At 22.3% G+C, this 21,066-nt stretch overlaps 2 protein-coding genes across 2 annotated transcripts; one reads left to right on the top strand and one right to left on the bottom strand.

Annotated features, from left to right (window-relative positions):
- Positions 1–4,506: 4,506 nt before the first annotated feature.
- sra (RRM_RCAN_like domain containing protein Sra) lies at positions 4,507–6,731 on the top strand. The gene is made up of 4 exons (XM_011495650.1): positions 4,507–4,807; positions 4,948–5,137; positions 5,248–5,400; positions 6,489–6,731. Exons 1-4 carry the CDS (start codon positions 4,550–4,552, stop codon positions 6,617–6,619), a joined length of 732 nt encoding a protein of 243 aa, XP_011493952.1. The 5' UTR covers positions 4,507–4,549; the 3' UTR covers positions 6,620–6,731.
- Positions 6,732–13,064: 6,333 nt separating this feature from the next.
- On the bottom strand, positions 13,065–19,179 carry Cul5 (cullin 5). Its single transcript, XM_011495649.1, has 11 exons — positions 19,127–19,179; positions 18,305–18,505; positions 17,982–18,164; positions 17,628–17,769; positions 17,108–17,422; positions 15,566–16,083; positions 15,132–15,395; positions 14,501–14,656; positions 14,069–14,349; positions 13,668–13,791; positions 13,065–13,581 (listed from the first exon to the last, which is right to left on the bottom strand). Exons 1-11 carry the CDS (start codon positions 19,139–19,141, stop codon positions 13,387–13,389), a joined length of 2,394 nt encoding a protein of 797 aa, XP_011493951.1. The 5' UTR covers positions 19,142–19,179; the 3' UTR covers positions 13,065–13,386.
- Between the last annotated feature and the right edge of the window lie 1,887 nt (positions 19,180–21,066).

Below are 21,066 nucleotides of genomic sequence, written 5' to 3'. Positions count from 1 at the left end.
CTTAAAAGATCCTGCGAAACAGATGTACGCACTGCACATATTAAATATAACCTTGTATTATATTATTGCTTCTTTATTCAATAATACAGTGAATAGAAAACTTGTTTTCGATTCAAGAAGTTTCACGATGATTATGGACAATCAATAAATTATATTTTAACTTCTATTTTTCACAAAATAACAGCGGAAACTTTTTTTTAAATTTTTGTTATTGCGCTGCTGCGGCAAAGCCGCAAGGGCGTAACGACACTTGCGACATGGAAACCAACATTAAAAGTCATTTAAGGGGATTTCACATTGTTAATATATTTTTTAAATATTTATATTTAAAAACGATAGCTGCATTTCACCCAAATTTTTTTATTACTTTGAAATTAAAAAGCAATTAAAATTGTTTTTAATACTTATAATGTAAAATCTATATCACGTACATAATTTAATGTTTAAAGCATCCATATTGCCAGTTAAATTTAGTAACTTTAATAAACATAAATTATTCCATTGTAACTGCAGTGTAATGCATATATTTTTAATTTAATATAAAATTTTATATCATAAAGAGTTCAAATTGGTTGCATTTTTATGTACGAAATTTAAAAAAAAAAGAAGAATGTTTATGTTACATAAAAATATATCTTACATTACAAATTAAAATAACAATATCAACCTACAAACAGAAATCTTAAGTTTTTGTATAGTTTATATATACATTTTTTTTTCTTCTCTTTTTTTCATTAAACTGTAAGGGTTTGTACAATCTTTGACTGTGTCGATTAAGCTTCATTGTGTATGATTATTATATTTGAATTATTAATAAATACTTAAAAAAACAAATTAGATTCTTCATTGTACTTTATTCTGATGTTATATTACTGTACTGTGGCAAAAAATTATATATAATTTTAACTTGTAAAATTAAATGTTTTAATATTGTTAAATATCAAATGTATATATAAACGTTACATATATTAATTTAATAAAACTTGAAACAAAGCAAATAACTAATTATTTATCCAATACTATTAAGAAGACAATTATTTAAAAGTTAGAATGAAAACGAAGTGTATGAAGAATCAAGTATAAAAAGCATAAACCATTTAATTTTGAATTATATGAGAAGTAACGCTGTTAATATTCAAAAACGCTTAAAACATCAATATATCTGTAGCTTATCTGTATGTATTTAGTATCGATTTTCGATTTTATTTTATTTATAACAGTAATAAAAATACTATATAACTAATTATTATTCTTGCAATATCGCTCCTAAAAATTAAATATGACATTTTCGCTAATTCTTATAAATACTGATTATTTCAATACCAATTGTATTTCAGAGATTGCTTTTTAAAACAATTAAATTAAAATGAAGTAATTTCATAGATTCAGTGGAAGTTAATTAATATTTATAGTACTAGATGTCCATTTAATTGTTGTACCAATTTGGTCCAACTCAAAATTTATATTTACTATTTATTTTACTATTCATTTTTTACACCATTATCTATATTCTTATACTACATATTTTATATTATTCTATTTATTTTACAATTTCCGACAAAAAAATAAAAAAGTTATTCTCGATATTTTTGCAATATGCAATATTTTTACGTCCACATAAATCTGAAATAATTAATAAATGTAAAATAATGAATAGTTTATTATCTACAACTACACGTTCAATTTTTTAAAGTTTAGTTTATTTAAATTTAAAATATCTTAAAAATGGATCATTCGGTATTTTTAATGATTTAAAAATAATAATTAATTTGTTGTATATAAATTATAGATACCATATAGGTTTTACGTAATAAATGGTTTAGATTACCACAAAACTTCAAATATATTTAATATAATATTTAAAATGAAATTCGAATATTTCTTTTTTTTAATTTTATTCAATATTTAGTTTTTTTGATAATTAAAAATTCTGATTCAATATTGACATTTTAATAATATATATATATTAATACTAATAATGAATTATTGTTATTATTTAATGAACGAATCAGTTATAATAATTGTAATACATTTTTCTTACATTATATTTCAAGAAATTTTCTATTAAAATTTGTTCCTTCATATTTTTATTTAGCAATAATAAAAACTCAAGTCCATAATAAAATAATCTAAAGAAAATATCATGTATGACAAAAAAAAAGTATATATATAAGGCTCAGTTAATTTTATTAAATTAACAAAAAATATTATATCTGTATATACAAGAATTCTTTCTATTGATTAAATTATTATCATACAAACTAAAATTTATTTAAAAGTTACGAAAATTTTCATGCCGAAGCCTTTGTATTATTTCCAGAAAATTGAAAATTCATATATTTTAATATTATTTCGGTAAATACAAATCGAGTTGAATTTTATAATATACAAATAATATAATTTATTTAAAACGAAATTTAAAATTTTACAATTTATAATTTAAAAAGATTGGAATATTAATATAACTCATAAAAATCAATCCATAAATCGACTATATTGTCCAAAAATCTTTATTGTACATTATAATTATTAAAATTTTCGGTGTATATTTAAAAATTATCATGATATAATTAATTTAAATTTTAATATCATAATAAAAATGTTATTATTTAATATATTGTATAAAACACTATTAAATTAAGAATTTAATTAAACTGTTTAAAATATATTTATCTCATATTTATATTAAATAAACATAAAATATATAAAAATAAATCTTGGTTATTTATTAAAAATTATTCACATAATAGATAAATCGTACTTCGCATAATAGATGTGAAAGTATTAATTAAATAATCAACTATTGTTACAGTTTTGATTATTTAAGTATATATATATATATATATACATGATAAATTTTTCATTCAATTTGCTATTTTTTTTTTAAAATAAAATTTGATATCGTATGAATTTAATGGGCGATTCAATTAACTATAAGTATGTAACTGTAATTTAATTCATATTAAATAAGGGACTTTGGATTGTATTAATTTATAATAAATATATGAATTAATTAATTATTTTCTTCAGTGGCTGATATTTTTTAATTTCTTTATATACGTTTATTATATATATTTAAATTAATATTTTTCTTATGGTATATATATATATATATATATATATATATATGAATATATACATAAATATTTTTAACTATTATTAAAATGAACTAAATATTATCATTCAGTTAAAATATTATAAGTTTTGTTATATTAATAATATAGTTATGTATAAAGATACTATAGTTTGAAACGAATATTTGAAAATCCCTTTTAGAGCTTCTGAAACATTATTAATGTGACAAACCATTTAATTTCTTATTCGTGCCGAGTTAAGTGCATGCGAACGAGCCTTATTACTCCACAAAGTCGAGCAAAACTTGAACTATGTATTACTGTCATATCACGAAAGTATCAATAGTAGAAATTGTAAATAACTAATAATTAGGAGGTGAGATGAACAAAAGAGTGATATGTTAATTAACTCTCTAGAAAAGTTATTAAACTTTTTAAGACCGTGTATACATTTGTGATTTAGTTTCACAAAAATGGTTATCCTGGAGTGGAATTGCTTTTAATCAAAAATACATTTATTCTATATATATACATGGTTTTTAATTAAACAAAATTATAATGATATTTTTATTTTAATTACTAGATTAGTTTAATGTACAACAAAATCAAGAAATTTATTTTACGTAGAGTATACAAAAGCTTTCCTGCTAAATTACATATTAAAAGTGTGCACTATAAATAATGATGTGTAATTAAATAGCATTGTTTAATATTTTCATTTTGTTATTGTTTTTGTATATACAGTGAAGGAAATATAACTATAATAAATATAAATATATGATTAAATATAATAATAGGAATGTAAATAAGGGATAGCTTGAAACATATCATAACATATATGAAATACGAAATTAATATAGGAGTTCTTAAATGTATTTATTTAATTCGAGATTCGATAAGTTATATTTTATACTTTCTTTGAGATTAAGAACATTTAAAGAATTATATAAAAAATCAAATATATTTGTCTACTAAATAGATCTAATGTTTAATAATTTAATGGCAATAAATATTCATAATAAAATTGTTTTTAAGATATAAAAATGTAATTATATTTATTTAATATCTAAAGAAAATTAGTATTAGGTAAATAATACATATTTTATATTAATAACAGATATATAAGTATAATTTTACAATTACGTAGTACAATAATTTTAATAAAAAAATAAAAATAAAAATATTTAAAAAAAATAAAAGTATATCTATTTCATAAATAATAAAAAATTTTATGTTTATAAAATATATATATGACAAATTTTATCCAACATTAGATTAGAACACTATATTTATAATTTATAAACAGCTTTAGATTATATTTATTTTTAAATCATTCTTTATTATTATTTATCAACATATATCTTTTCTTTTCTTCAAATAGAATGATTACATTTGTATTAATGAATGAAATGCATTTTTTATCTCGCTTAACATCAATTATATAAAAAATAAGCATAAACATAAAAAATATAAAAATGGAAGAAAAAAGAAGTAAAAATGCAGGTGAAGACGAGGAGTCTGAAGAATCAGAAAATATTATTATTAATGAAGTAGATGGGTTGCCAAATCTTCATCCAAATTTTGAACAATTGAATTTAAATTGTTTGAAGGACCATAGTCATGAAAATACAACATCTAGAAGCCTAGAAGATTTAATTCATGACGAAGATTTACCAATGTCTGTGATTGTTACAAATATAGATCCTCGTATTTTTAAATCAGACGATCTCAAAGTGAGCAGTTGTTACTTTTAATATTTTATTTATATATAATTATGTTTACATTTTTGTTACCACGATTGATATGATTTGTATTAGTTTTTTCTACAAATTGTATAGTTTTAAATACCCAATAAATTTTGTTTATTTTTCAGGTAGAAATTGAAAGACTATTCAAGCAATTTGGCGAAGATGCTACTTTTCAATACTTTAGATCTTTTAGAAGAATGAGGGTTAACTATAACTCTTCAAGTGCAGCTGCTCAAGCAAGAATAAAGTTACATCAAACTCATTTTGGAAATACTGATATTAATTGCTACTTTGCACAACCTGTAACGCCTATTGGTAATTTTATTATTATAAAATTAGTAAAGATTCAATGCTGAGTATAAATTAGGATAAATTTACATATACTATAAACGACAAAATTTTATGAAATATTTTATTTTTTATAGATATTGAAGATAGACACTTACATCCTCCTGCACCTCACAAGCAGTTCCTAATTTCTCCACCAGCATCTCCACCTATAGGTTGGGAACCTCGTGAAGAAAATGAACCTCTAGTTAATCATGATTTACTTGCTGCTATTGCTAATTTAACTCCAGGTTCGTCTATATTTTTACAATATATTCACTATTAAAATAATAGTGAATTATAATTATCTTATATTTACTTTTTTATAATAATAGTTTATATTTATATTTTAAAGAAGATATTTACATTTATTCTGTTAAATTTATAATAGAAAATTATTATAGTAAAAAATTTTTGAATTCAATTAAATATAATACACGATTAAGAATGAATATGTAAATTATAATTAAACAATCATTTTGATTGTATTATATTGATAAAAATACTTGAAATTTGTATAAATTCTTATATTGCTAATTATAATACTGTCCATAAATTATATTGGTAGATATCTAAAGAAAAATGCTTAATTTAATATTAAAATAAAGTATTTAATATTTAGTATTTAATTTAATATTAAAATAAGTAATATTTAAATAAACAAAGATGTGTTCAAATGAATTATAGCTTAAGCAGTAAATTTTTGGCTTAAATATTAATTAGCACGTATAAAGTATTTTTATATTATTATAATTAACACTATCAAATTATTCAAATGATTCATAAATTAAGGTATTATATTTGGAAAATCATAAATAATTGTTTTAAATATATGGTTTAAATATTATTTAATTATTTTCAATGAAGTAAAATGGAAGAATTCAAAAATTTGTAATAAATCAATATGGTTCTTAAAGTCTCAACATGAAATTATAGAATTTTGATTTTTTTCAATCTTAAAATAAAAATCAGATTAGTAAAAACTAGTAGTTAATGAAAATACTAAAAAAAAAATTATAATTTAATGTATTTTTGATTTAATAATAATATATGTTGATTATAATTTATTACTGAATTTTTAACTTCAATTTTAATTCGTATTATATATATTCTATTTAAATTGATTGTATAAAATCATACGAGTGTAGTTTTTAAAGAAAATTTTAAGAAAATTCCAATATTTTTATTACAGAATCGGTGGTTTGCTAAACGTATTATGTTTTATTCAAAAATCAGTGGAAACTAACTTTAATTAAAAATCACAATTTAATATTTTATTTCAATCATAATTTACTGTTTAATCAAAAAAATTATAAAATCAATTGTTCTATTGTTATAGGAGAAAGTCATGAGCTTCATCCAGGAAGCTCAAATCATCCAGGTATTGTTGTTCACATATGTGAAAATGCAGCAAATGCCATTAAATGTGCTGGTCCCTTACCACATACTCGATGTCCTGATGAACTTTAAATCAATCAACACGCACACTAAGCAAAGAATGTAAGACGTTTCAATGAAGGAAATCTTTATTAATATATTCTAATCTTTAGTATTTTACTGATTAAAAATGAGATTTTACTATTTTTTCCAATAAATTTTTTATATACATATATATATGAGGTTCTTCAATTGAAAGTTGAGCTGCCAAGCTACTATAAAAAAAGAAAATGTTACTTTTTCAAAATTACTTTATAATTTTATAAAAATTTATTTAGCAAGCAAAATATTCAAATAAAGAATGAAAATGGATGATATATAAATTATTAAAATATGTTTAAAATAAATTTTTAATTATCTATATTTGCATTGTAGCTTATGATATTTTTACTAAAATTTATATTCTTATTAAGAAATTGAATTAATAATTTTATCACTTTTCATGCTATGGATATTTTTTATTTTATTTTAATTTATAAATAAATAAAAATTAAAAATTTTCGTCGTAAAAATATATAATTTAAAAATTTTTTAAAAATAAGCTAGAGGAATATAAATGACAAATAAATTTATAAATACATAGGTTTTTCTTGGACGTGTAATTTATGTAAAGAAATCAATTACATGTATATCGTTTTAATAATCCATCCAAAGAGTAAAAAAGTTTATTCTTTATCAATATAGTTAAGCAAATTTTAATAATATTGGCATGATAATGATCCCAATTATTTTATTATCGAGATTTATTGTCATCGGTATTCTCTAACTAGAAAAAGAAAAAAAAGGTTATTGATAGTCATGATAATCAATGTTACACCAAAAAATACGCGATGTACGCTGTCGAATTATTTTATATGCTTCGAGATATGCACATTTAAATATTGCTGTCGAGCTTGTCAAATCATATTGAGTGGATAGAATAATTTTCAGGTCTCGAGATTACGACAGAACATCTATATTTAAATACTAAATATTTTCATTAATTAAGAAACTGAAATATGTTAATGTGAATTTTTTAGAAGTTTTTACAATATTTTTATAATAAATGAGAATTTACTTAACTAAAAATGTTATATGTATAATCATTTTTATTATATAAGTTTCTTATTATTATTTAACTTATTGTATTTTGTTTGCGTAACTTAACTGTTTAAAACAATAAATTAAAAATTAAATATAATATGTAAAATATGAAAATTATCAATCAACTTATCAATGTTTATATACATTATAACTAGTATTAAAGATTATGTTAAATTTTTTCTTGGTGTGATTAGATAGCAGTTATCAAAGAAGCATACAAAAAACAGTAACATTAAAAAAAATTATTTTATATGTTGTAATATATAATATTGTCATTATATCAAGAAATGTACAAGTTTAACGGAAAACTGTTACAGTATGTCTTAGTCATAAAAAATATACTTAATTCAAATTATAAATATTTTAAATGTAGAAATTCATTACTTATGAAATGTAAATATAAATCGATAATCTTTTTTTTTTACTGAACTAAATTTATTCCATTAATTAAGACACATTATTATGCGATCTACAGAAAAATAAAGTTTAATAGCCATATAAATTATAAAATAAAAGTCAATAAAAATTTAACATAAAGAGGCAACAATAATTTTATTAAATGTACATAAATATCAAAATTCATATAAAAAAAATACGTTATTATTATTACAAAATTAATAATAAATTTTCATTAGAATATGTATATGCACTTGATAAATGACGAGTAAGTGAATATTTTGGGCAATCTGTGAAACCGTAACTACTTCAATTTAAAAGATAACAAACTTAACGCTTATTGCTTATAAATTATGATAAATAGCATTTAATAAAAGTAAAATTCGCCTTTTTCATATTTTGATAGTTTTTCTATGTTTATTTTTCAAAACGATGTAATTCTTAACTTTGTTAAAGAATATAAAAATATCAAATTAGTGTTTTCAATGATTGTTTATTTATACAAAAAATTAATATATATTAAAAAATATTTAATACACATTTACAATTAAAATAACATTTGCATTATTAAATTGTTATAAAAAGTATTTTCAAGTTTGATATGATTTTAATTTCAATCAACTACGAGTGTTTAAAAAATCAAAAAGATTTTTAAAAAATTATCCTATTTTACATATTAAACATTAGCTCTTAATACTTTTTTTACTAATACTATTATTACGTTGCTATTATTACTTAAGATTGCATGCTTTTAATAATATATCAAATATAATTTAAATTAGATTAATTGTTCGATGCATTCGAGTTATCGTCTCGAATAATTTAGAAAAATATAAAATTTCCAAACAAATTGCTGTAAAACCCAGAGTTGTTATAGAATTCGATAGTACAATTTACGTAATTCAGTATGTTTATCTTAAAAAACAAATTATTGTAATTAGTTTTTTAAAGTTTTTAGATGTGTTTTTAAATAATCTTACTACTAATTAATGAAATAAAAACGAAAGATTTTCAAGGTTTTAAATCAGAAGACCTTGTAAAGGGATTAGGTAGTGCTTTTATACTTAATTTATTTTTTAAATTCATTTACATAAGCAAATAAAATGTAGATGATTTTGTATAGTAGTGTATATTAAATGTTATTATATTATTTGAAAAAAAATTTGTAAAAATTTTACGTACGTTTTTGTACAAATGTTTATTATTCAACATTACAGATTGTTGAAATTAAAATAATGAGCTATAATTTTATAATAATGCTTATTTATCTTGAAATGTAAAGTGTAATATCGTAATAAAAACAATATTATTGATATTGTATGATCAGCAATATTATAAAAATACAATTATAAAAATTATAATATTTGTAAATGAAGAATTGTATTTAACAGAGTTGTTGCATTTTTTAAAAATCACTACATACAATATATTTATCGAAATAAATATAATTATTTACAAAGTTCTCTGAACAAAATAATTATATATATTATATGTTCATAAAATTTCTAATTAAAACGAAAATCTTTTGAATAAGATATATGAAAAGAAATTTTAATAGTTTATTTCGAATGCATATTTTTGACTGCCCAATCAATATTTTCGAAACCTAGAATAAGTGCATATCACCTTCTTAAAAAATATTGCTTACAATAAATTTGATAAAGAAAACTCGTTTTTTTTTTTTAACTGCCTAGTCCTTTAATCTTATAATTATCCGGGAAAAAATTACGTGCAAGCAAAGATAAATAAACATTTTATTTTATGTTAATAGCATATAACTATTATCTACATTTTATATGACTTCAAACAGATAATGTTCATTTATCATACAAAGTTTTCCCTAATAACGTAGTAATTTAAATACGAGTACATAACAAATTATTACGTAGCAAATAAAAAAGTTAATAAAATAAGAGTTTGTAGCAGCATGCATTACTTAGGAATTGAAAACAAAATATCATAGATTGTTATAAAAGATAATTATCAATATTTCATTGACACTTTTAATATTTCTGGAATATTTAAACATCTATTCAATATAGAAAGAAAAAATTTAAGGCGTTAGTGCTAAGTTTTAATACAACTTGTCTATTACTTTCTTAATGATAAATAATTAATTTTATATTGGCTTGTTCCTATGCGTATAAAATATAAAAATAGATGTAAATACATTTAAACTTTTTAATGCATATAAATACATGCTATTAATTTCAATTTTAATATGAATAATAGTTTTTTGCTTTTGTAGGTGTAATAGAAAAAAAATGTCAAAAAGCATTCTGAATAATCGAACTTAAACGTATTAATAAAAATTAAAAATGAATCAAAATTTACCGTAACAGCTTTAATGTAATAAAATTAATTATACAATATAATAAAGCTAATATAAATTGCTGAATGTAATTTTTAGATTCTAGAGATTTTTCTGTTAGTCGTTTTTCAAGTTTAAAAACCAAAATATGCTAAATGTTTGGTCACATTGTAATGACCAATTTACTTTGTGTGAATTTTTCAAGATTATATTGTTTGAAATATAAATATCGATTTTATGAATAAAAATCATTCGTATTTAATTATTAGCATGAAAAAATATATATACAATCATATGTATATTTTGTTGGATTGTATTTTCACTTCTAATCTATTATAATTTCTTTTAAATAAAAAATTATAAAGCTTTAAAAGATTTTACATTGATTTTGCTGTCTTAGTCTTAAACTTTTCTTTTCTGTTCAATTGCCATAGAAACTATAGATCTCATTTTGGATAACTTCATCCTTATTTTCTATTATTCATATATACTTAAACGTTTAATTGTTGTATTAATAAATAATATTTAAAAGGCCGTAAAAATTTGTATTAAATCCCTTGAAAACAATTTTATAAAAAATTATAAATGAAACAAGGTATACACGATTTTCGTTTAATAAACATTAATTATTAGAAATGAAAATATTTTACGAATGTTCAAAAGAAATAAAATTTTTTTCAATGGATAATTTTAAACAATTTCGAATAAAGATATATTTAATAACTATTTATGTAAATGAAAATAAGAAACACAATGTTATTAATTACTGAAAACTTGCGGTATGAATGTATCCCAGTATTATTTGGAAATATGTGTATATGTTTTTACGTTTACGTAAAACGCATATGCATAAGACATATGTAAAAAGAAAATTAAAATATATTTAAGATGCTTTATTTCCTTTATTATTACAGTGCCATGAGTGCATTTTAAATCCACTGCACTGTAAGGTCCGCGTCATGCGTACTGAATAAAAAAATTAATAAATCGTATCCTCAAGTCTATCAATAAAATGTTTTGAATCAAGATTATTTTGAAAAATATATTGTATCATTTTTATGGAAATATTGTAAATAAAAGATACATAAATTGTTTACTGATTTTTTTAATGATTACACATAAAAAATGATCTCAATATGGGAAGATGTAATTAATTAAATATAACAAATATTAATTATCAAAAAAATTTTCATTTACCAATTAATATATTCACTTTTCTTTAAAAATATTAATATTATCAAATATTTACTTAATATATACTGAATGAATTTATATATATATATATATATATATATATATAATATCTCTAAAATTTAATATATTATCAAACTTATAATGTGTTATTTGATTGATTTGTACAGTATATGTAATGAAATCCGAATATAAATATTATTAAAAATTAAAACATTTTAAATTCTTTTTTATTTTAATACTTTTAACACCGATTATCTTAGGTTTTAGAAATATTTTTAATTTCTATAAATATAAAAATATAAAATAAATGTAATGAAGAAAAAGAGGTACAGCTTCCAAAAAAATGTTGATTTTTCTTTAATCCATATTGAATTGAATTTTTCAAATTCTTACAATTCGATACTTTTAACGCTTACATATTACAAAGGCTTTTTACAAATTATTGTTATCCACTGCATCGTGGAACATCCATGTACATAAATTCATATTTAACTTATTTCAACACACAGTCCCTAGAATTAATATTTCTTTGATCAATTTTAATACTATCCAGCGCTTGATAAGCTAAGTACAATTTTAATAAAAAAATGAGATTTATTTTCAATCAAATTTGATTCGAAAATATAAACGAAGTGTTCAATGTGGAATCTAAATGATGTATATTTTATTTATAAATTCTAAAAAATCAATATCCGACTTTAAATCAACAATTTGTAAATAAAAATTAAAAACTAAAAATTGAATTGAAGTCTTACAATTGAAAAAATAAAATGCAGTAATTTAGGCCTTAATTTTTTTATTTTTTTTAAGGCCTTGTGATAGATAAATTTAACAAACTACATATTGTCAATAAATGTTCATTTTTTCTCAATATAAATTCACTTATATCGATCGTTTTTCAATTATAAACAATTTTTAAGTCCAATGAAAAAAGTATGTATAAATTATTATTTTATTAATTTCAATATTATTTTTTTTTTAATAATGTACAATTAAATTTAAATGATTTGATTATTTACAGTTTTTACCAATAAATAGTATGAAAAAACTAAAATGAAACATAAGAAAATTAATTAATTACAAACAATAGATTATTTAAAAGAGTATGTAAAAATTTTGTTATATGAAGAGTAAATGTTATTTCATTATTTAATTATAATTTATTTATATATATATATATATATATATATATATATATATATATATATATGATGAATTACTTGTAAATAAAAAGAAAATTATAAGCTTTTCAAAAATGATATTAAAAATAATATAATGAATATACTTATTAGTATTACAATAATATTTAATCATCTATAAAAAGAATAACTATGTAAAATTTATACATAATTTTTTCTTAGAACTTATATATATTTTACATATGACTAAATTATATATGTGAACTAAACAATTTTTGGCAGTCACTTTAAAACCACAATTAAATAAGACAGTTGAAAAAAAGAAAAAATTTTCAGATCTTTCTTACAATTTTATCTTGTAAACATTATTCAAAGCTATTAGTAATGCCTTATAAATTTATGTTCTACTCATCTGAATATTTCGTTCTCTTTTAAGCATTTAAAAAATTTTAAAGCGACCTTGGGCCATGAAAATTTTTCAGACAAGATAAATTACGATTATTGTTTACAACTGCAACGCAGCAGTTTTAAATACCAGGCATCGTTATTAACTAAATACATAATTTTCAAATGTGACACACGTCTCATTTGAGTTCTTGTAGCGGATCTCAAATTATTACAAAAATAGAATGTACTAGTCAAGAATGGACTCGAGCAATCTTTACGCATAATTATCGTTATGCCATATAAACAAATGTATTGATATCGTTATCATGCCTTCGAATATATTTATGTTCAATGAGCCATTCAATTTGTTCTTTAATCATTTTTTTACTCGGCAGAAACATATTCTTTAATATATCAACCAATTCTGTCTGTAATTGACTATTGGTGATTTTCTTTCGCATCTTTAATATTTTTATAATTGCTTCCTATGGATAAAAAGATAATTGTCATTAATCCAAAATAATTATATGTATTAACAAAAATTTAGTATTTATTATATTTATAAACTTACTTGAACACGTAATATCCTAAGTTGAACAATAGATTGATTATCTTCCTCTTTACTACGTTCTGTCGATAACTGCAAACGTCCTACCAAATTGATCTTTCCACGCTTTTGTAATTTACCATTTTTTCTGAATGACATATTAAAAATTCAATTGTTATTCATCGTTAAATTAAATATAAATTTTTTAGAACATTTATTTATAATATAAATTATAGATATTCAATTAACGTATCTTTATTGAATTATTTATCGATAAATATCTTTGATCAATGCTCAATAAGCTATTTTGTACAAAGTCAGTTTGAATTAGAAAAATAATGAATCAAAAAGATAAGGAACTGTTTATTTCAATCAATTATAATCCATTGTATTAAATATCATACATTACTCTAAAATTTACTTACACAATCGCGAATTCTTGATTAACCCAGAATTTCGTTGCTTGCGAGAAATCCTTAGGACTATGCGTAGGGGGATCGGCAACGATCAGCTGCCTCTTTATTTTAGGGAAGGCGCAGAGCGACCAAAGTGTTCGTCGTAATTCTGGATCTGGTAATTCCGTCGCTAATCGAAGATTTTCATATGATATCTTCTCAAGTGGCCGTTGATTCCAGGCAAATAATACAGCCATCTGGAAAGTTGTAACATCCACATCGAATCGACCAACTTGATTCGAAAACGTTATCTAAAAATATTTATATCTATATAAATATATTTATATGATTATTAATAAAATGAAAATTTATGAAAAACAAAATGATATAATAGTACGCTAGTAAGATGTATTAAATATTGTCTGTGGTTTCAAAAATGTTGGTAAATCAAATTTAACCTACCGTGCCATTCGACATGTGATGATACCATTGAAGCTTCCTACCGCTATGTTTTTTCTTGTAAAATTCTTCGACTTCGGGTATGTAATCTTCTAATTGAAGCGGCAAACTAACTGTAACGCGCTCACTACCTCGTGCCCATGCACCTGCATTTAATATCTACAAAAATATTGTACGTATCATTTTAGATCTACTTGCCAATTATAAGTATTGCTATTTGAAAACTATGCTTACTTAGGTATAAAATTATTTTGTATATCTATAGATATATTTACTAATTCTAACAGTTACATAACAAACAGTAAATTAGATATTATCAATTAGACGCAATGTACTTTTCAATTAATAGGCTACGTCGATACTGACACGAATTAAATGAAAATTTGTAAATTAAAGAACATGTCATATTAGTAACAACGATATTTCATTGTAATTATTTATATATATATTTTTTTTTTTTATAAATTATTGGAATGAAGTTTTAATACAACGCTACTGACAATAAAGGCAATTAACACATTTATTTAAAGCAACTTTTTTTTTACTTTGTCAGCCTTAACAAAGCATCAGATCATGAAAAAAGTATATTCGATAGTTAAAATATTAAGATAATATTAGCCGCAAAATATGTTACTTTAATGTTGATGCTGTCAGCAATAGCGGCACGGCATTGTTCCTTGAATTGTTGATTCAAATCTTGCGAGACTTTAATGTCTTGGAACATGCGGGCCAATTTATTCACGTAATCCGCTGGCATACCAACTTCTCGAAGCCATTCGACCATATTTTCTTCCTTCTCCGAATCAGCGGACGTGTCCAATATTAAACGTCGCGTTAAATGTGCTTTATGATAGCGCATAAAGACATCCTTATTTTGAACGTACTTCAATACCAATAGCTAAAATACAATAGTACTTTATAAAGTGCATATTTAAGTCGGGAGCAATGACGATACCAATAAACAAATTTCTTTCAAAGAAATGTGCCTTTTTTTTTTTTTTTTTTTTTTTGTTAAAGCAGCATAGACGAGTTAATAAAAATTAAGATTGTAACGGATCCCATGCATACCACGTCTCTCAGCTTGCTTTCGATCTCGTCAGACGTGAGCTTCTTGCTAAGCGGCGTTTTTCTCAATAACATATCACAGTAATTGGCTAAAAGTTCGGGACACTTGGACTCGGGTTGTCCGTTATTATTGTTTGCCGGTTTACTGTTTATACCCGAGCCTAGACTTGCGATAGTGCCGATAATGGGCGCAGGCGGGATGAGGGATGTACCGCCAGCACCTTGCCGTACAGGCAGGTCGAGTTTGAAGACGGAAGAGTCGTTGACGACGAGCTTATAGGCCTTGTCACGGGCCGTAAGGAAACGCGGATCGTCGTCGAAAGCTTCCTTTACGAGGGTGGAGAAGCGCCGGAAGAGGTCCAACAGCCGCTCCACGTACTTCTCCGAATCCTGGGTAATTATATCTACAGCGGCCATCATGTCATCCAAACCTGCGGTTGCTATGTGCTCCTCTAAATCGACGAGCATCGGAGTTACGCCCTCGGGCACTCGATCCATTAGCTTCAACATTAGCCGTAGTTCTAATAGAGAATAATTCGAATCTCATGACATTCTACTAAATTATAATGGAATTATTGTTTCATTATAAATTAAAAAGGCATCTAAACATAAATTTTTAAATATACTTTAATATTTTATACAAAATTCGCAAATTAACATTTTTTTCTCGTAATCAATTTATAATTGTTTATGTAAGCTATGTCGATTTGTTATATTTCAACTGATTGACATAAAAAAAACTTTATGAAAATTGTTTTTAAGGAAAGTTGTAAGTAAATTTTTTTTTTAATAATTTTTTTATAAAATGAAAAAATTATACTCGATATAAATTTTTACGATCGGTTGTTTAAATCACAAAAAGTAAAAATCTTTTATCTTAAAATCCCTACTAGTAATCTAAGATATTTAAAGTATACAATTTTTTTATCTTCTCTTATTCTATCATCTTTAAATTTATCCTGATAAATACAATAAATAATTAAATTTCATAAATCGTATAATCGTATTAAAATTCTAAATGATACACTCTCATAAAAGATAAATATAGTTATTATAAAATTAATATAAGAAGAAAAATAAATATATTGACTATAAAATAATATTTGAGAAATTTTTTTTTTTTTTATACATTCTAGGCAGTTAATTAATTTGGTTATCGACTTAAATTATGTTAATGTAAAATTAAATGAATTTGCATTCAATTAGCGTAAAATAGAAATTAAAAAATTCAGTTATAAATAAAATACAATGCAGTTTGTCTAAACAAATTTTCATTTCTAATTAATAATTAAAGTTATATAAAACATTAATATTCCACTAGATATGTGCCGTATAAATCAGTTTCTTTAAAAAATCTTCTTTTAATTTTATATAATATATTGTTAAATGAAACTTTAAATAGATATATAAATGAATTGTTAAAAAGTGCTTAAAGTTATTTGTTTAATAATTGTAAGCAGACTTTTTTTTAAAAAAACATTTGAATTTGATAAATTTTTTCTACCTAAAATTATGTAATTTATTTTATTTTCATGGAACACTTACTTTCTGTTTGATGTTGCTGTATCATTCTAGGACATTCTGCGAGTATGGCAGTTCTGAAATTAGCAACTAATACTTTAACACAACGTTCCATTAAAAGTTGAACGCTAGCACTGTTTGGCTCGAGGTACTTTTGCGCGCGTAATTCCTCTTCTTTTAATTTTGTTTCTGCATATCTCATGTACTTTTCTACTCCATACAAAGATAATTGCTCAGGTGCTTTAACCCAATAGAAAGCTTCTGTTGCTTCAATATAAGCAGCTTCAAAATTATTTCTATAAATTTCTAATTTATCAGACGTATTTGAGCAAAGATTCACTGTAATATTTATAAAACAAATTGAATATTTAATTAAATAAATCCTTTCTGAGAACGTTTAAATCAATTACTCAAATAAGAATTTGGTATTATTTGTAAAGATTTTTACTATTCATAAGTATTTCTACATTTAATGTCAATGCACGTGTTCTTCATAGTAAATTAAAAAAAAAAAATTGTGTTTAATAAATAAATAATTTTTTACCATACGATTCTCTAACACCAATAACAAGTTGTGAATCAAAAACTTCACCATTTCTCTCAGTCCGTACAAGCCTCATAGCTGAATCTTGTAGCCTTTGCTTAATATCATTAAATATACTTTGATTCCAACTATCAAGCATCAACTATTTATATGAATTAATTAATTAGTAGTTGTAATTGTATAATAATGTCTTCATAAAATTATAAGATCAATTTTGATATTAAAATATTGAAAAAAAATAATTCATCAATAATAATTATATATTATAATTATTATGGGTTTGATAGATATTTAGATAAATACAAATATATTATGTATATTTATATATTATATTTGTATTTATATGAAACTAACCTTCCTAACAATACTTTCATCGGGTTGATTCTTTTTTTGCATACTAGTACTTGTCTTTCCTCGTAACGATGCTTCTAACTGTCTAAATGGAGTTGGTAAATAATTACACTGTGTAAAAAATTTTCTCCACTCTGCTATATAAGCTTTTAATAAAGCTTGTTCTTCTTGATGAGCCATGACTCTCTACAATTTATTAAATTTGAATTTATTAGCTTAATCAAAAAAAATTCAAATATTATGAATAAAATTCAAGAAATAAATTGTATTCATTTTATTGTAGATCAATTTTGCATTAATTAAAACAATAAAAAAAAAAGATAGACCTGTTGAGCCTGCTTTATAAAGTCCATAATATCTTCTTTTAAAGCATCTCTTAATTTGGGTGGACCTTTCTCATCTAGACATACTTGGTGAACAGAATAAAAAAGATCTTGCCATTCTGCTTGTGTCACTGGCTCCTGCTTCAAAAGTTTCAATATAATTGGTCGCATACATGGCCACGCATTTTCGAATATAAACTGACTCTGTAATAATATTAAAATTTAATAAATATTTGCATTCAAAGTAACTGCATTCAAAGTTATATACTAAACATTGCGTTAAAATAATATTTTCAAAATATTGATAAATTTATTATTGTAAACAGGAATATTTATGGAAAATAATAGAACAAATAATTTAAGAAATAATAAAATGTGCCAACTAAACAATCGCACATTTTTTTATTTTAAATGTAATTTAATTACTCTTTTGCTGCTTACAAAAATAAACAATATTTACAGATTTAATATTTTTCTAATGTTTACATCATGCATTGATAAAGAAATATAATATTTATTAATAAATTTAAATAACAAAAAAAGAAATAAAAGGCATAAGTACTCATAAACTTCGCAGATAAATAAACAATACAATATATATAATATTTTCTGTGATGAAATTGTTATATATATAAAAAACAATAAAAATTTTTTAAAACCTTATTTAAAACCTTATTCAACTCTTGCCTCTTTCGACAAATTTTGAAAAAAATACGGATACAGAATTTCCAAAATTGTCAAATTTCTGTACAAATAAACGAAAATATTTTTAATCTAATGTATTTATAATAATTTGATAATTTTAGCCGATTTTTATTAACTAACCTTTAATAACGACATCACAAAAACTTTGACATGTCCCGTCGACTTCACCCGTTGTCGTCTTGCATATGAGGTTATGTGACCACGCTAATGTGATAGGGTGGTTTGTTCAGTTTCAGCACAGTTGTACCACTTGACTATCCAATAACAGTTAATATCGTATTATATCGCATGTAATAACTCGAAAAAAATCAGAGAATTGTGTACGTAAGGAAAAACGAAAAGAGAAACAAATCCTTTTTACATAGGATCAACGTTATCGCGCAAGTTTTTCATACATTCGGCGATAAAATTCTGATTTCTAGTGATAAGTTTACAATACTGACAGCTTTTCAATGTTAATAAATAGGTACCGAACATGTAATAATACATCACCAAAATCGGCTTCATCAAAGATTCCAATACCGTTGACAATTATTTTGATTGAAATACATCATTTCAAATAGTGCATTTTAAATTTCGAACGTTAATTTGATTTGGTCTTACTTTTCGGGTCATAAGACTTATTTGAATATTATAAAAATACAATAATTATAATATTTCGATGTAACACCAAATTTTTACAGATCTTATGTATATAACAGAGCAAAATTTAATTAAAAAATTAGATATATGAAACCAATTGAATTTATTAAAAATATATTATAACTTATTTCAAGCATAAACTTTTACAAAATTATTTTAAGCCGTTTCATTAATAAATAAAGAGTATGGAATAATTTAGGAATTAAAAGTGACAATAAAAATAATAATAAACGTATTACTAATATCAATAATTATTAATATGAAAGATTTCAATATTTTCGAAATAATTAGAAATGGGTTCAAAATTATTATATCTGCTTCATCGCTCTATTAGTGAATAATAAACATTCAAAATCAAATTTTTTTCACGTTTACAAGAAAACTATTAACAAAGAATACGTATTTGGTATTTAGTAATTGTTATACTTATTATTATTGCAAATTAAATTATAAAAAGTTAAATAGAAAATTTGTAAAGTTTTCATGATTCCCTACTTTAAGATATTTCATTACTATTCATTCGGTGAAATAAAAATATATTTTAAAAGAAGTCACTAACTTCATATGTAGATATAAATTATTAAAAATTATAATCAATTCATGATATGTTTAAATGGAATTTTTTATTAGAATAAAATAGAAAATTAAAAAATGTCATTTCAAAATAACGTCTCATTTAATTATTACGATAATAGTATTCTATAGATTTAAAAATAATATAAATATAGTAAAATTACCTATTGTGCGGATGTTAAAAATGCATTTTAATTTTTAAATCAATGAAAATTAAGAATATTAAATTATAAACCTATCATCTTTATGTAAATTACCAATATTTGATATTAAAATGATTAAAACAATCATTTGACCGAATAATTTACATCGGGTAAATCTTCCAAATTCTGTGGATTATAAAGATTAAATATTTAAAAAAATAAAATTCTTGTTAACCATAAAATGAAAAATTGATATTCAAGGTTGTGTATATGCAGTATAATTAAGAATTAATTCTGATTTATTATTTAGATCTGCATATGAATTTTTGAAATATGTAAAAATTCTATTTATCATATATTTAAGTTAAATATTTAATAATTAAAAATATTTCATAAGCCTCGTAATAATATTAACATTAAAATTTTAAAATAACATTAAAGTCTGAAGATGTATAATTTGTTTATTGTTGTAAAATGTGTTTAACATAAAAAAATTTTAAAACAATAAAAATATTGTTTTATTTTTAGGTACAAAATTAAAAAGGTTCTTTAATAAAATAAATTCAATTCTGACCATAAATATAGATCTTACAATATTCGATAGCTTTTATAATTTTCTTCTTAACATTTGTGTTGATTTTTAAAGTTTATACGGTAATTAAAATAATTTTGTAAATAAATATCCCCTTGAAAATATTACAT

This window comes from Ceratosolen solmsi, unplaced genomic scaffold, assembly GCF_000503995.2.
Source record: "Ceratosolen solmsi marchali unplaced genomic scaffold, CerSol_1.0 scaffold11, whole genome shotgun sequence".
Lineage (NCBI taxonomy): Eukaryota > Metazoa > Arthropoda > Insecta > Hymenoptera > Agaonidae > Ceratosolen > Ceratosolen solmsi.
Note: the sequence above shows the minus strand (reverse complement) of the source record. Positions and strands in the feature narration are given on the sequence as shown.

What these genes read in the sequence shown, in the direction of transcription:
- Cul5 (XM_011495649.1), bottom strand. An exon ending in TTATAAAGCAGGCTCAACAG is followed by an intron (nt 18,165 to 18,304) that starts GTCTATCTTTTT and finishes AATAAATTGTAG; the next exon opens with AGAGTCATGGCTCATCAAGA. An exon ending in AAAGCAAGCTGAGAGACGTG is followed by an intron (nt 15,396 to 15,565) that starts GTATGCATGGGA and finishes ATTGTATTTTAG; the next exon opens with CTATTGGTATTGAAGTACGT.
- sra (XM_011495650.1), top strand. Translation starts at nt 4,550, where the DNA reads ATGGAAGAAAAAAGAAGTAAAAATGCAGGTGAAGACGAGGAGTCTGAA. An exon ending in ACAACCTGTAACGCCTATTG is followed by an intron (nt 5,138 to 5,247) that starts GTAATTTTATTA and finishes TATTTTTTATAG; the next exon opens with ATATTGAAGATAGACACTTA. An exon ending in TATTGCTAATTTAACTCCAG is followed by an intron (nt 5,401 to 6,488) that starts GTTCGTCTATAT and finishes CTATTGTTATAG; the next exon opens with GAGAAAGTCATGAGCTTCAT.